The sequence below is a fragment of the Athene cunicularia genome (genome assembly GCF_003259725.1).
Source record: "Athene cunicularia isolate RWA chromosome 5 unlocalized genomic scaffold, athCun1 chr5_part2, whole genome shotgun sequence".
Lineage (NCBI taxonomy): Eukaryota > Metazoa > Chordata > Aves > Strigiformes > Strigidae > Athene > Athene cunicularia.
Window position 1 is genome coordinate 10446392 of NW_020799102.1, and position 17863 is coordinate 10464254.

Genomic DNA, 17863 nt, shown 5'->3' on the forward strand with positions numbered 1-17863 from the left:
ACTGTTGCATTTTCTTCTTTGTCATTTCTTTCCCCTTCTGTTTCTGTATACTGTAATTTATATAATATACCTATGTGTTCTACAAATAATATACATTCTGTTGCTGTCCACCCAAACAACCAATGTAAAAAGGAAACATGATTGTAGCAAGCTGGGAGTTCATGTGCTGCTGGGTAGACTTAAATGGCCCAGTAATGGCCAGAAACATTGCTGTTTCCAGCAATGTTCACAAACTAGATATACCTCCCCACCCGTTATCTTAAAACAGGTTTACACTTTCTGTGTGAGGATTTTCTTTGCTCTTTGCTTTAACATTTTGAGCATTTTTCCATAACCTATGGAAGTTCAAAATATGTTTTTAAATGAAAGCTGAGATTCTTTCCTGGTCTGATTTCAGAACCTGGTTTATCTGGAAAAACAAAACAAAACAAAGCAAAACAAAACCAACAAACAAACAAACAAAACAACATGAAATTTCATAAGAGTTTTGATAAATATGGCAATATGCTATGACCTGAAATATGGTGAAAGTCAAACTCAGAAGATAATTAATATAAAGTAAAAAGAAGACATCAATTTGTTCTTATCTTTCATTTATAATAATCTTAGGTGTTATATATGCATCAGTAGAAAATAAAGACTTCACAAAGCTGAGGGATTTTCTAGTTGGCAGTGACCTTTTATGACTGTAGATTAATTTAATCTTAAATCTTTTTCTATGTTTTTATTTTACCAGATACTATTATAAAAGAGAAATCCTGGAGCGTGTGGATGGTCGGAGATTAGTATACAAATTTGGGAAGAATGCACGTGGCTGGAGAGAAAATGAGAACTAAATATATCAAGAAATAACATTTTAAACACCTGGATGTAAATATTCAAAGACTATTTTCTTATATTTATGTACCAAACTGGGGTGAAAAAACAATTCCACTTCTGTTGGGAAGAAGGAACATTATCATTATTGGTGTTAAAATTATTTTATTTGAAGTATGTCCTGTATGGGGAAAAAATGTACACAGTTTTCTGTGATATAAGATAACATTATAGAATTACGATTATTTTTCCCTTCTTGTGAAGTTTTTCTCTTTTTTTAAAAATCATACAGGCATAATGTGATTTATGAGTCATTCAAAGAAAGGGAAGGAGTGAAATACTAGGGCATTTAGGGAGTATGATGATCCACTTTGGAAGGCAACAATAAGTGGAAGAAACAGTAAAGCATCTCTGAGCCAAGTAGTCTCCTTCCACAGTCAGCTGGTTTACAGCTTTCATTGGCCAATATAACTTGTTCCTTCCCTCCTCTGTTTTCTGAGAGTTTTATCACTTTGCTGGCTTCCTCTTCAGTTAGCTTATCCCAGCCACAGAGAGCAGTGACTCTGCAAGGTGGCTGTAAACATTTATTTGGAGAACCCATACTACCTCCACCACTGGGACCTTCATTTGTAGGCAGAAGTTTAGGACTTGACATTACCTGGTACTGAATATCCTCCCTAATCTCCAAAGGGAGATTATTCAGCTCATCCCAGGAAAGGGCTATTTGTTTTTACCTAACATCTTCGAGGTAAACTGCAGGAACAGAGTCAATCTCAGGGACCAAAAGCTATTGAAGGAAGATGATTGTCTTCTGACTGGGCAAACTGCCTAAAAGGCACCAGTTTCCCAGTAGAAATATTAATACTTTTCCCATTCTGTTATATTTCTAATTAAAGCATTCAAATCCATGCCATGAGCAGCAGTGAGGAGGTGGGCAAGCAGAACATATATTAATTCCATGGCATGAGAGCAGTCTCCCTGGTTCCTTCATGTTGTATGGTCCTCCTGGCAGGTCAAGTCTCACTTGGACAGTTAGTTTCAAAAAACCTTTGAAAAACACAACGCTTCATTGCATGAAAAATACTAGTTCCCTTTGTTTTTCTCGTCCAACTCTATATCATATTTATATTTGTCAACTGTGCTTGGGATTCTTAGTTAGAGAAAAAAAAAAACACCAATATAAAGACCCTGAGATTTTGGGGACATTCAGATCTGGGTCAGTATTTTGGGCTCATCTCTAGCAGTGCCCTGTGGAGACTGAATGTTCATTGGCAGATTTTTCTTTCTCCAAGTCACCAATGCTTCCTGCTGGCACCAAGCACGTGCAGAACATGGGGAGATAAAAACTAGAGGAGGCAACACTTCACCAGGTCACTGAGTATGTGAGGTGTGGGAGTTGAGAAACAGGATTTTCTTGGTGATGTTAACAGAGGTGAAACAAAGATCGATTCCAACTCACTTTTTCAGGGATGGGGAATTTGGAAAACAATAACAGGGGCTGAGATGTCCAGGACAAAAAAAAAAATAATGCATCCTATATCCATTTCCTCAGGTGTCCCCTGGATTTGACTTCATATTATCTTGAAATGCAACAAGGTGCAGCTGGAGGTTGTAGGATATTCTATTTTTTGTTTGTCTTGAAAGGAAATAGAGATGAAACCAAGAGACAACAGAAGTATCAATATAAAGTGTATCAAATGTGCTTAGCAACAATTTGTAGGCAAACATGAGAGCCTAACTTGTTATTTACACATGTAGGCTATGTCAAACAACACCACCACCTCCTACACTGTGTATGCCAGAGCTGTCACCATCAATTACCCATATATGACAATTTTTACTTTTCATAACCTGGGTGGAGAGAGGTTCATCTTATTTACAAATCAAATAATAAGCCTCTGTACTTCAAAGCATTTTTTTCTCTCAGTTTATCTCTCTTTTTTTTTTTTTTTTTTTGACTGACTCTGCTAGCCTTGTTTGCTTTTGCGCAACTCAATAATTTCCTTTTTTAAGCTTGATTAGCTACATTCCACTTCCTTTACCATCGTTATGTAGTTCATATAACAAGAACCAGGCCACTAGATGAGGAGAGCACCTTCACTTTGCTCCAGAGACTGTTCCTTCCCCCAACGCCATGGTTATTTCCAGCCCTTTGCTCCATGCTTTTCACCATCCCCCTGCCCCCCCCAATCCACACCTTGGGTGAAAATCTGAAGTCAGTTAAATCATCACAGATCCACAGTACTGTTGTATCTTACCTCAGGTTAACGTAACATCTTACAGCAACTGATTGTAATACCTTCATAAAGTTGCTTTCTACAGAGCTCTCACCAAACCTCTTGAGAGATAAAATGAACTTGTGATATACAGGTGTCATCACTTGGTTACTGAGCAGCAGCTAAACCTGCTTTTAAAAGTTTTGAAAGATAGAGCTTTATTTAGAATTATACTGTGTGAATCTAGAGAGTGATTTATGATGGGGTGCAGTATAAATGCCAGTCTTTCACTGTCACGTATTTCAGCCCATGGAAAACGTGCAAGTTTCTATTCCCACTCTGCAGAACTTTTCAGACTAGGTACTTGTCATTCAGCATTACAATAGCTTAAAGTTGCAATAGAAGCCAGCCAACATTTACGCTGCTTTACAAATATATTAATCTTCGCCTAAAACAAACACAAAGGGCTGTTTAAAACTACAGTTCTTGCCAAGGACAGATGCAACCAGCCAACTAGACCTAAGCAAATGGAGAAAATGAAGAGATGAATGTTTATGTAAATTACTATTTAAACAAAAAGCATTTCTGATTGCTCTTTTATTTTATATTTCAGAGGCTGAGCAATCATATTTTTACATGTATCCTCTAAGTTAGCAGCTGCTGAACTGGTAGCACCATGTGTATAGATTTTTATTGTACCATAATTTTTCATATGTATAAAGATCTGGATAGGAAAGTATATTATATTTATATAGTTACATGCAAATCACAATGTCAAAGGTGTTGGCATGAGCACTCTCAAACTATTTTTTCTGCACAAAATTAGAGCAACTTACTCTAAAAACATCCTGAGAAACTGTATGTAGGCTGGTGAACTACACAGACATTAAAATGTCTAGTTACATTTTCAGCTTTCTTTCTGCAGCACATTGCATAATTCCTGCTTGCTTCTCACAGCATCATCTTCAATGTATATGTGTGGAAACAAATCCATGTTAGATATTTCATTACTGCCATTGTAAATCTCCGCTTGGAGACTATGTATCACAAAATGGTTCTAAAGACCATTTCTACTTTTGTGGATACAATATAAATTCAAATAAAACACCCATGAAAGAAATTTTCTGATGAATGGTTATCTTAATATTTTTATGTCTTGAGATTGAACGTGACTAACATGAATTCTTTCAATATTGGAGAATACTTCAATACTGGTAAAAGGATTGATGTAACTGCCACAAGATCCAACAGCTTGAATTTACTATTATGCTGAATAGCCCATCTATTGTGAAAATACTGGATTTCCAAACCTGTATTATATCTCACAGGCATCACTGGAATACTTGATTATGTCGACACGGCTAGATTGCCTTTCTTGTTTGGCTGCTAAACTTTACAAAGGTCTTACTTCAGCACTGATTTTAACTTCAAGGTATGTGCTAGGGCTAGGCAGATTGATGTTGCCATTACTCACAGTGAGCATTTCCTTTACTGAATCAAAGCAGCTAAAACTATGAAATCCTGTCCTCTGTGTTATTTTTCCATCTAAGTGGTAGCTACAAAAACACTCACTGAACAAATAGAACATCTCTCCTGATCTGGTCTGCAGCTTGAGGAAAAAAAGTGAAAACCCTTGTCATTAAGAGAAAGTGAAACATGGGCCCGTATGGCATGCAGACTCTGTGGGGATCTGCAGCCATGTCAGTATGGTGCGAGGGTGAAACAGATGGACCTGCACAGAGCCAGCCTGCAGCCCCTGCCACTGCCTCGCTGGGTGTCCAAACTGGATGGCAGCATGGGCCACCGTGGTGGTGCTGGGCAGTGTGCCCACTTAGCCCATGTGTCTGGAGCCAGGCTTGAGCCTCAAACCAGGATGGCTTGAGGATGGACCTCCCACACTGCCATGGGACAAATCACACCATCAAGCTCTATGTTCTGCAAACATGCTGATTTTTAAGGAAGCAAGTGATTCCACTGCACTGGAAATTATGTATATGGATGTTTGAGGATAGTGGCTCTGCAAGTGTCCAGTCTGTATTGAATCAGCCTATATTCAAACCCAGAATTTCAAGGAGCTCCAACATTATGTACATATCTCCTTAGTGGGAGAATATGTTTGAATTTTAAGCACAGGTACAAACCCCATGTTTAGTGTGCAAAACCAGGCCGGTTCCTCGAAATTATTGTCATAGTCTGAGAACTTGAGAGTCCCAAGTCATGTTTCAAAAGGATTTGGAACTAGATTTCAAGCAAGTTCAGACTGAACTTTAAATAATCAGACAGCTGTCTCAGTAAATGGTCAGGCCTTTTGTTTCAAGCAAGCTGAGGCCAATAACTGGGACAAAGACAAATGAGAATATTGTTGGAAAACATGCAAATAAATGGACACTTAATAAAACTCCAAAACTCTTCCTTGGTTGTGACTTAAAATCAAGCAAAACTTCAGCTTTCAACTGCATACTAAGACCAAATGAAATAAAAATTCAAGGCAAAATTCAGAGTTTTCAAATCCTATGTAAGTTGAGAACAAGTAAAAGGACTACTGTAAACAGAGCTACCAAGTTACATCTATGATACAAATTTGTGGGCATGTCTGCATCATGGATGAGCGAGAATTGATTCAGGTAAGTGAAATATGGTACTGCAGAAAGATAAGAAATGAAGAGTTACCGATACTAATAACTTTCAATAAGTGTAACTGGGATAACTGTAATAATTTTAAAGATAGATTACCTGTCTGGGTTTTCAGCATTTGCTTCCTTGCTGATAGAGCTTTGCACAATGTGGTGTAAGGCCTGATTTTTGTGCCAGCCAAGAATTTTCTCTGACAACCACTCTTGCGGCCTTTCCCCAGACAATTAGCTCCTTCAGTCACCTGACTCTGTGTCAACACATGAAAATGTTAGAGAAAATAATAAGGGAAAAAAAAAAACAACAAACAGGATAAAGAGACCAATTAGATGGCCAGGTCTTACTGCATCAAACAGTTCTGTGTGGAAATACAAAGGCTGTATATGCACAAAAAGAATAGATTACATCCAAGCCAGGATATTTATAGTCTTTCCATCAGAGGCTGGTTGCAAAAATTAAGCATAAATTAGTGTTTACAAGTGTAATTATAACTGTAAGGAGGACAAGAAATTAGAGCAATATGCCTGTGTGCACTGCATAATCTCATGAGTGTAATCAAATATTTAATTATGAAAGTAAGTAAGTTTCAGTCTCAACATGGAATGAAGAGGGAGATGGATGATCTGTAATATTGCAGTAGGTATTGCAAAACAAATAGGCAAACTATAGCTTCTTCTTCCTAAGATTTTTGGTTCCTTATTCAGCATTTATACTGTTCCTGGAAACAAGGTGCTTTGGGGATAAATTAAGTCTAAATATGTGATGTCACTATAATGAAAAAGAAGATTATTTTTAAGACTGAAAATTCTTCTTTTTCTACAACTGAGGTTCTAGTGCAGCTGCCCCAATCAGTTACTATACCACGTAGTATCATTTGTCTTGAGACGAGACAACTTGAATAGCTAAATCTAGTTTAAAAGGGTTGATGATTTCTGTAAGAAATTTGAAACACGCTCAATTATTTACATTTAAATTTAAGTAACACCACATTGCTTCTGCGGGAAAAACCTAACACTAAGGTATATTTCACAAGAGTATTTTCATCTTCAAAAGCTCTCATTGGCAGATTTTGTCACTGCAAACCAGATTTCCAATATAACAGGAAGACAAACATCACAAAAACAAACAAACAAACAAACAAACCAACAAAACAACCCACAGATTTTTTTTTGCCATTTTATTTTTAACTTTTGAGAAAAAAATTATGTAGTAACATTCATTTTATCATTTTGTTTCAGCCTTTTACATTAGAGTTGTTCGCTTCAACAGTGAATCTGATTTAATGCCTGGAGTCACCCGTTAAAAAATACTTTGTAGATTCTATATCCTATCGAGCAGATGAAAACACAAGGAACTTTTAGTTACTGATGGCACCCGTTGAATATATTTCTCTGTAAAGTAGACACATACATTTGGGATATATGCATGCTGACATACCCTGGATGGGATGTTCCTACAGGAACTGGCTTGACTAAATCTCTTAAAGAAACTGTTACATTAAATGATTCAAACCATTCAGCAATGATAATGCAAATTCAAACCTGGTGAGAAGCCCCCAAAACAGACAGACTGTCAAAGGAAGCTCCAAGAGGAGTGCTGGTGATGCTTTTGGACTTCTCCAGTGACTCACCAGTTTTTAGAAGTTACAGAAATAAACATAGAGTTGTGAGCAACTTTAATCACAAAGCTCAAGACTGTATGAAAATCCCGTGCTCACTATGATGGCACCAGTAGCTCAGCATTCAGCTGCCCCTCACTGGACAGTTTGTTCTGGTGTGAGGTTTTTCTAGGGAAACTCTCCTGAAAATTTCTGGGTAAAAATCAACTGCACTTGTTCGCTGGAATTATATTTTGCTTAAAGTATTATGGTTCACAGCAGATCTGACATAAGTAATTATATTTTTTCAGTAAACAAATTAAGGATCTGGCCCATGAACTTTACATCTTGATGGGTCATCTCTGCTTACCTTTCTTCCTACAACAGGAACTCCATCACATTTCACTGTCATCCCTGATGCATGCCCCTAATATCTATTTGATTCAGAGTATTTGGTCTAAAGTGTTCCTTTGATGCTTGATGAAAAGTGGGAATATCTGGATGCAACCTACAAAAATCTCAGTGCTGCATATTTTTTTGCCTCTAAAATCCTGTTGAGGAACAGAGAGACAGGCTGCACCAGATGCAGAGTTTCTGTTCCTAGAACCGGCCTGCAAGGCTCACTCAAGAGCAACACAATATATTCTTTTACCTCATGCCTTTACAAACAAGATTGATGCATATGCAATGTGTTTTGGCCCTGGGGAAGTAGGAATGCTTCATACGTATTTGTCAACTGTTGTTATACATTTTATGTATGTCTTGTACCTGATTTTTCATTTGTATCTGAGTCTGCAGTTTTATGCTGCTCTAGATGTTGAGATAGACTATTCTTCCAGTCATTTAAGTGATTTCTTCAGTCAACCAGATCACAAAATGAGATTAGTAGGTGGACTATTTATTGCAAATATCAGTCATCATGAAAAATCACTTAATTTCCATTGGCAGATGTTTCTTGACAGATCCCAGATTTTTACATAAGTGTATGATATGCTCTAGGATTTCTTTGTTTCAGGCTATGGGTATTTCAGTGAGGAACGAATGTCTTTTTAAGCAGTGATTTTAGTATCAATGATACATCTTGTGAATTTTACAGAGGAACCTCCCCCTCTCTCCTCTAAGATCATTAATAGACCATCATAGCACAAAGATTCTCTGAAAGTCTCCTTCTTGGAACTGAGGGTGTTCAGGGGCTGAGCACAATACCTTATAAGCTGCTTTTTAAGCTCCTTTTTGAACCTTGAAAACTCCAGGCTATAACGTGACCTGCAGCACTGTGTGGCAAGACCATTGTGCTTCATAGCTCTTTAGGGAAGGCTGCAGGATGGCTCCATATGGTGAGAAGAAGAGCTGTGTTTATCCAGGTTGCAGCCCCTGGAGACTGTAAGATTCACTGTGTACAGAGGTTTAGTGCCACTGTGCACCCTCATCTCCCAGGCTGCATGTCTTGCATTTCTCAGATGTGCTGGGCAGGAGATTTTTAATATTCTTGGAGAAGCACCCCAAATACCATGACTATGATCACTGCAGAAAGGTCAGGAGATTGATGGGACTGTTGAAGCTGCTGGAGGTGATGCTGCCATGAAGATGCTGAGACACAACCCTCTGCTGGAGATCATGATGTGCTCACACAGTTGGCTGTGAACTTTCCAAGTCAGGGAAATGTAGAAATGCAACCCAAATCTGTGACCAGGCGCTCTCTTACTGAGTCACTGTGGTTTGGTGGAAACAGAGGATCACACCACAGGTCTGATGTTGCCCCGTTTCCTGTGGACTATAGCCCTTCTCTTCAACACAGTCATCCCACCAAGCCTGTGCCTGAACAATGACAGGAGGAGAAACAACATTCACCACCAAAGACTCACAGTGTGCAGTCTTACGCTGTCAAAGATCCCTGTACTTTCAAAGAAACCTTAAATAAATAGACATTAAAAAAAAAAAAAAAAAAAAAAAAAAAAAAAAAAAAAAAAAAAAAAAAAAAAAAGGGGGGGAGAAATTCCATTAATTTCATCCTTCTCATGGCAGATACAATCATACTGTCTCAGGTAATTAGCTTTGCCTGAGATGATGATCACTCATTTTAACAGTATATAAAATCTATGAGTTGTGATGTGAGGTAACCTGCAAGTCTCCATGCATTCTTCTAGAGTTCCCTCTGTACTCTTGTATCTCTCTCTAAATCATGCTTCCTCTCCTGGGGAAAGGCTCAGCAAAGCTTATCAGATTCAATTACTGCTGTTTCATATCGATGTTCTCATGTGAAACCAGAATACAAATAAGCCAAGACTACCTCCATACCCCCAAATAATTACAAATGCCGATGATTCACCCGTTATTCATGCCAAAACAATATTTTTCAGTATTTTATAGTTCATGAAGGAAACATTTCAGCATGTTCAGACTGAAATCATTGGCATGCCAGGAAGCATCTAATGGAGAAGGGCACTCTGCATGGGGACACATGGCATAATCAGCAGCTGTCACGCAATCACATACAGCTTCACTTTTCTGGTAGGTTTGGGATGAGTGGCTAATAAAAGTTATATTTGCTTTCAGGGAAGTTTAGAGTTAGATGATAATCTATTACCTTGCTGCCATGGGAAAAGGGACACACTTCTCCCTTCTACCTCCCCAGACTTATACCTGGCACAGCTTTGTTCCTGCCCGTGCTGGTCCTCATGGCTCGGCTCAGAAGTTGTCCTGCAAGCTGATGCACCTCTGCAGGGCTCTGATCCAGCTGGTGAAGGTGACGGAGCAAACCCCACATTATGTCAGGCCCCCTCATACCTGCCACTGTCAGCGGCTGCAGGGGACTGGCAGCATGTCAGAGGGATCAGTTCTTTAATATTGCTGTAAAAGCAGAGGTCAGGGTTGGCAGCACTGAAAATGTGAAGGATTGGAGGACTGCAAGAAATTTTGAGGCTGACAATCACCCTTTGGCTCCCTAAAACCTGAGCTCACCACTTCACTGCAGGAAAGTAATTCACACACTGGGCTGTGTGCTCATACTGGTGAAGAACAACCCAGTACTGTCAAATGTAAGTAGGCAGAATGCAAAGACCCATAGTCAGTATTCCAGGATCTGAGCAAGCATCGCCTTATCCCAAGTATGTTCTGTTGCCATGAAGTTCGGTCTCTGTGAACAGTTTAATGACACCTGCCCTTTATCTTGGTTTCCATCAGAAGTAACTTTTCAATACACATACAATGAAAAGCTATGTGCTGGAGTTTAAACCCCTTTTTTTCTGATGTGTGGAAATAATTTAATTCACTATGCACGGATAACTCATTTGTTTATACCCAAGTTAAGAACAAAGCTTTGCTGTCACCTTTAATAAATGGTTTCACAAGATAATAACAACATGTGGCTACACCCAAGAGCCATCAGCATTTTTAAAGCCTCTTATGCGTTTCAAGAAAAAGTCACACTGTAACAGCCAGCAACACTGGGAGAAATTTTACAAACCAATACTTTGGCCAGACATCAAGGTTATGAGTTTACAGGGGACCTGTGGGTAGAGAACCTTTAGGCAGGGCCCTGGCCCCAAAATGGATGCACACCAGCAAGCCTGTCCTCAGCTTGGAGGAGAGGAAGGCTGTCAGTGGGGCCTTATCAGAAGCATACTTCCCAGCTCAACCACCGTGTAAAACCTTGAGCTTGATTGTAGATTAATTTAGTCATAGCCTGTTTAAGGTGACGTGAGATCCCTGCTGAAAGGGCAGCTCTGGCTCCCTTGTCTTGTTTCTCTGTGCCTGTTTTTGCCTGGTGTTGGCACCTGCACTGCTGCATGGGCTGGCCCCAGTCACTGATGCATTCCAAAATTAGTCTGAAATGGAAAAGAGCAAGTTTTTTGGTTGGTTGTGTACATCCTGAAGTCACAGGATTATCAGTCACAACTCAAGGGAGAAGGTAGAAAGCTGCAGTCAGAGGAGCAGGAGAGCAAGATTAATTCCTACCCCTTTAGGAGCCATTTTTAAGTTAGATCAATATAAGTAAATTTGTGAAACCTCAGGTGATCACCTGCTTCATGGGGAGGACCAAGGGGGACCTAGCAGGTGTATTGTGCTTTGATAAATATAGCAACACCTTTCCTTAAATTTTCTATGGTAATGAAATAATTTCGTCTTTTACATTTGTCATTATGTTTCTCTGGCCTTAAGAGAGCTTTTGTATGCCTAGCAAAGCACGAGTCTTCAGGGACTGGTGAGATTGGGCTGTGAAACTGGGCAACTGCCCCCTGCCCCCCAACTTCACCCTTTAGCACAAAACGTGGGAATCAGGACAACTGCAAACATCCTCTGCTAAGTGGCAAGGTTGAGTTTGCTGAGGAGCTAGTAACACAGGGTGTTAGTTTGGGAAAGATACCTCCCACCAGAGAGTGTCATCACAGGATGGTGAGGAGGTCATGTGAGTCACAGGGATCTCTGAAACTTTGACATCCATTCTGCCTGGACCATGTTGCTCAGACAGTAAAGGAAGAAAGGGGATCAAAACTACTGATAAATGTGTTTGGGGTTTTTTTTTGGGGGGGTGGGAGTGTATATCACCAAGATGAAGAGATGAGTTACAAGTGGTGGAATTTAATTAACAAAAGGAGAAACTGCAAAGATGAGTTTTGGGAATAACTTCTCAATTGTTCAGCTTGTCCTTCTGTAGGGCTGGCTGTGTAGCTGGAGGTGCTTGGGCTGCAGAGCTGTGCTGTGCTCACTGTGCTGTAGCGCGCGATCAGAATTAGAAACCATTATAACTGTAATGACTGAAATTGCAGTGTGATGCATCTAGTCCTTTTGAACTCTGGATGCTGCATTTGCATATTAATATCTGAGAACAATTACCTCATGTCTCCTAAGGGAAGTGGTTAAGGCCCCATCACTGAGCACCAGTAGGGCCTGATTTTCAGAGGTAGTGAGCAATCATCTATCCCATGAAAAACCAAGATGGAAAATAAACTGCAGATAACAATCTGGTACTGGCAGAAGGATAGGTGTGACCTATTATGTTTTTTTCATCTCAAACTTTTATGATTTAGCTGTATGTGTTCACCTGATATGCTAGTTAAAATAATAAAATTAAAAAAAAATAGTGTGTGATCAACCTACACAGCTCCATTCCTCCGTCAGTTCCCACACCTTCACTCCCCAGCCCATTCAAAGGGATTGGCTGTAAAAAAAAAAAAAACCTGAAAAAAACCACAAGTGGAGTGGATCATCACAACACTGCAAAGTCTTGGTTACAGGCAATTCATTTATTTGGGCTAGATTATTCCCTGGGTTTACACACCTGTCCAAAGGAGTGAGGCAGAATAAAAACATCTCCCACCTAATGCTGAGCAGCAACTGCATGTTTGGGTTCAGGTGTGATGCCCAGGTCAGGCATCTGTTGCGCACATGTCTTCCCAAGGGCAAGGGCACACAGGTCAGGTGGAATCCTAGCAATGCTTCTCTGGCTCAGGTGGCAGAAAAGGGGAGATAGGAACTACTCTGTGAGGAGAAAAAGATACTACTTGCTTCCAGAAAAAGTCAGGAAAGAAAATATGACTCTCGCTTCATAAATCTGAGGGTTTTTTTGAAGCAAGATAGCTATGAGTATCCTTTCAATCTAGCCCTACATAAGGACCTTAAGGTAGTAAGAGGTCTATGGTCCAAAGGTTTGGTTAGCAGAAAGTGGACTGCTTTATAGCTAGGGAGGCTGAGATACTGCAGTAACAGTGTTCGCCCTGCTATGCCTGCCAGGTTCTAGTGAAAAAGCAGGCAAGTGGATAGAGGGTGCCTTGCAATGGAAAGGGATGGTATTGAAAGAGTTAAAGTTTTACTATTTTAAGATGTTCTTGAGTATGTTGCTTTTTACCTACCAAATGCAATAAACCATAAATCATAAATATGACCTGGATCATTACCTGCATGGGAAAATGTACCCATGTGATCATACACGAGTGGTTTCCCAGAAAAAGCCAATTATCTTAACTATGAAGTCTAAACTTGTTAATCACTCCAGCATGTGTCCTCTCATTTTCTCATCAGCAATGCCTGATTTTGTTTCTCCAGCTGTTTTCTTAAAACAACGGTGCTGGAGGTTTCATTCTTTTTTCCTTTAGTGTAACTGTTAAAGTGTTTCTCCTAAATAGATCTTGCTTTTGATAGATGGGGTGGTACGCTCATACCTCTGCAGAGTGCTGTGTGGTTACTTAAGGGACTTATGTGCGTGAGAACATAAAATGTGCTGTACTGGTTTTGAACACTTGGAAGGATCTTGCAGTGCCTATATCAGCCATCTCAGACTGACGCTCTCCTGTTTATCACTGTGCCATGCTGTATTCCAGACACAAATCTTTCTCAGTGCCTCAAGTGATTGCAGCTGAAGCACTGTGGGCAGAAAGTTGACATAACAAATGTATATGTGTGAGATGTGACACATCTAGCTGCAACACCTAGTATCACTAAATTATTTCTGGAGTAAGATATGTTTGAAAAAATTATTTCTGCAGTGCCTTGAAACTAGACTAGATTAATATTTTTCTGTTTTATTACACACCTTTATTTTCTGCACTAGTATGGAGAAAGCAATATTTTGCCAAAGGGAACCACTATAATCCACAGATAAGGCAGCTCTGATATTGGTCTCTGGAGTTGTTTGCTCATAAACCTCTAACTCTACTTTGAGCCTGTCAGTTTTATTTCACCATGTAGAAATCATAGTCTGCGTACTAAGTACCAAAGGCATATAACACAGCTTTTAAATCCTGATACATGGTGTGGAAGAGGAAAATCGTTACTAGTAAGTTTTCCTTGATATGTGTCCCAGGGAAAAAAAGTAAAAGAAACACTGATCTTCTTAAATTAATCACAACATTTTATTTTTTTTTAGAAGGTGTGCTACAAATAAGCAAAAGTAACCATGACTTAACTTCTAAGATTTTAACATTAACATATTACTTTTTTTTTTTTTTTTTTTTTTGTTATTTTTCAGTTTGGAATAATTTGTTTTCTTTTTCCTTTTTTTCACTGTCCCCTTCTGACTAGTGAGAGCATTTTGAACTTTTAAAACTTTCCCACTGGAAACTTGGTTGGACTTCCGATCAGCATGCCCATATAAATTAACATCAGCAAAGAAAGAAATGAGACTTCAGACTTGAAAGGTAAAAGAATATGAGTGAGATGTTTTGCATCAGCTGGTCTTTTCAAAATCCATTCAAAACTGCTTAAAAAGGTGGCTGAGGCAATCTTTGAGTTTTTAACAATGACATTCAAAAAACCAAAAGCAGAGATCTGGTAAACAGAAAAAATGTAAATACAGAAACTATAATTTAAAAGGGGATGGTGAGGAGAAGGTGACCAAGGCAAATAGAGGTCAGTGGTAACTTCAACTTCTCCAAAACTATTGTTACAAATAATCAATCTATTTGCAAAACACCTACAAAAGCCACAATGGATTTCCAAGCACCTTTTCAACCAGTTTTATTCCGTGATAGAATGACAGGCTGGCATTTCTTTAGGAACAGGAGAGAGAATGTACTAGGTTCAATGTGCTAGACTTAATACTGCTTCACAGGATACTTTCATAAACAAGGTATGGAAACATGGGCTGGATGAAATTACTCCAAACTGTGTTCAAACTGGTTGTAAAATTGTACTCCAAGAGCTGTTATTAATGATTCACTGTCAAACTAAGTTAGATTTAATGTGTATCCACTGTGATCTGTCATGGGCCAACATTTTCATTAACTTTGCTCATGAAAAAAGAGAATCAATTTACTGAGCTTGTAGGTCATGCCAGCTGGAAGATGCAGTAAGACCTTTGAAAGAAAGGGCGAAAATTCAAAGTTATGATGACACACTACAGAAGTGATCTGAAATAAGTAATTCCAGGCAGACAGAAGCAAGATCAATCACTCAATATGTTGCACAAATCTGCAACAGTTGCACAAATACAAGATGGTAAATGACTTATTGGAGGGTTGTTTTGTAGAAAAAAAGGAATGTAACATTGCAGTGGATCACAGGTTAAACATGAGTTGGCATTGCCATGCTGTTTTGAAAAAATAGGTGAGAACATATAAATAGGTGTGGTGACTGTGAGATAAAAACACTGCCCTTCCAGTCTACTCAGCAGCAGTGGGACTAGCTTTGGACACTACTTCAACAAAAAGATCCAAAACAAAGCCAGGAGCCTGGTAGTGTATCAAGAAGGGCTAGAGACCTAGCATACAGGTTTTATGAGGAAAGATTAGAAAATCAGAGTTATTTTACAGAAAGATGGTAACAGTCTTCAAACATGTAAAAAGTTGACAGAAAGGAGGCAAACCTTTCCCCATTTTCAGTGAGACAAAATGAGAAATAACAAGCCTAAACTATAGCAAACTAAATTCAGGTTAGATGTACACAAGAGATTTGTGATGGCATGGACGGGAATCCCAACAATAGACTTTTATAAGAACAGGTTAGACCAACATCTTTGGAGAATTACATAAGTGTAGCTGATCTTTCCTGTGGGTGAGAGATGGACTGGCATGATCTTAAATCTCTTCCAGCTTGACTGTTTATGACTCGGCAATATGTCTTTGCAAGTCATGTAGTCTTTGACGAAACAAGAATGTGTTTGTATTTTTTCAAAATCTTTTGGCCAAGCCACATGCATTGCCAGTTCATAAAGCTGTTTTTTACTAGGATTTCACTGTTGTATTCAGTCACTTGTTCTAAATATTCTGCAAGAAATTATAGGTGTTTCTGGACAGAACAGTAGCATATGGACATAGCATTTAAATTAGAATATCTGAAAAAAATCAGGCTGACTGCAGAGGACAGGGGGGTGAACAGATCACAATGACCTACCCTGAGTGATGTTTGAGCCTCACCTATCTAACCTGTTAGGTAATTGTTTACTGTGTACTGTTTCCCTGCAGGTGAGTGATAAAGCAAGTTCAAGTTTTAAAGGGAATTAAGAGATGTGATTGACATCCTTAGATTGTGGGGAGCATTAACCTAGATTGATCTATACTGCTACTCTGGCAGCATCATGTGCTTCAAATAACTGTCTTCTATCTACAAAAAGATAAGACAGAAATTTTCCTGTATGCATATAACACTTAGATAGCTCACCCTGGTGTAGTATCCTAGAACACCTTTCAATACTGTCCTTGGAATATTGCTATCAGAAACAAAAGTACAATTATTTTTACAAACCATTTATACACAGCAAATAAAGTCAAAATCTCTTTGGTGTTTTGGAGATCCTTACATACCTGTGTAGACCTGAGCTGAAGCAACTTCCTCAAAGTCATACAAATAGTGAGTGCCTGAATGCAAATGCATCTGCCAGATACAGGCAGCTGCCCTGCCCTGGGATTGTTCTTTCCTTTCATTTGGCTGTCACGAAGACTAAACTGCCTAGTGGAGGCACTCTGATTTCTAGTGAAATGCTTTTGTTTTTCCTGGATATCTTAAAAAAATCAAGTTTGATTACTTCTGTTTGTTCAAAAAAACAAAAATTCTCATGAAAACTTGACAGTTTGTGCAAAATGGACTGTGGTAAACGAACAGTGCAAGATTTTAGCAAAATAATAATTAAAAAAGAAAACAACCAAAAACAAAGCAACAAACAAAACTTGACAAACTTAGGAAATGCAAAGTAACATAGACATTTCCAGTTTGACAGAAAAAGCCATCCATCCAGTTAATCAGTCTGACAAGTTGGCTTTTTTTCCATGGAAAATTAAAACTTTTAGCCAATCCCATTCTTCTTGTTGAGCAGTGGGAGACAAAGGAGTTCCATTGGAAGGTGGATATGTGGAAGAAATAGTTTCAGAAGAAACAGACCAAGCTTATGTTATTTTTTTCCTTTCACACACCTTGTCCATATAATCTCTTTTGCAACACTCTTTCATTCTCTGGTTTCATTCTGTAGTTTCAGTCTTCAGTGTTGTTCTTAATAAGTAACTAAATAGAAAAAAAGCTGAGAAATCTTACCCACCACTGATCTTCCGTATCACTATCGACAAAGCACCAAGAAAAGGAGACCTAGCCATCCAGAATGCAGCTGATAGAAAGAAATTACATTAGCATCATTTAAGCTGAGTAATGCTTGGTATTTAAGAAGGTAGTAACAAAAGGCTGGCTGCAGCCTACTACAACTAAACATCTGAAGATCATCTGTAGTCAATGAAATTTTTTTCTGTTTGCATTCGGTTTGGGGACATGAAGGATATGTGATGCCTGTGTTGAGAGAGTCAGCAGACAAACTTATCACAGGTGAGTGGCACACTCTGCACAGCACTCCAGGAGGAGTAAAAAAAATATGCAAAACATATGCTGGCTCCTATGTCAGACCAGATCTGTTTGTAGCAACTACAGAGAAGTGTTAATGACTAATTTACTTAGTACTACTGAGTTAGTCCTACTACTTAGGACAAACCTCTCTCTACATTGGTGTTTGGAGACTTTCAGCACAAAATCAAAAGAGAGAGGATGACCCAAGAGTTAACAAGATGTAAACGTTTTACTGAACTTGCCAGACCACAACAAAAAAGGGTTTTAGATACCTAGAATGACTTGGCACCTGGTACTGTCATCCTCAGGCACATGAAATGATGTGGGATTTGGATGTGTC

At 38.9% G+C, this 17863-nt stretch overlaps 1 protein-coding gene across 1 annotated transcript in view; it reads left to right on the forward strand.

The window, feature by feature from the left end:
- The window catches only part of EHF (ETS homologous factor), a 33694-nt gene extending 29542 nt beyond the window's left edge, over positions 1-4152 (forward strand). Inside the window, exon 9 of the mRNA XM_026850650.1 lies at positions 737-4152. Within this exon, the coding sequence (XP_026706451.1) occupies positions 737-836 (100 nt within the window). The 3' untranslated portion in view covers positions 837-4152. The remainder of the gene's footprint in view (positions 1-736) is intronic.
- The last annotated feature ends 13711 nt before the right edge of the window (positions 4153-17863 follow it).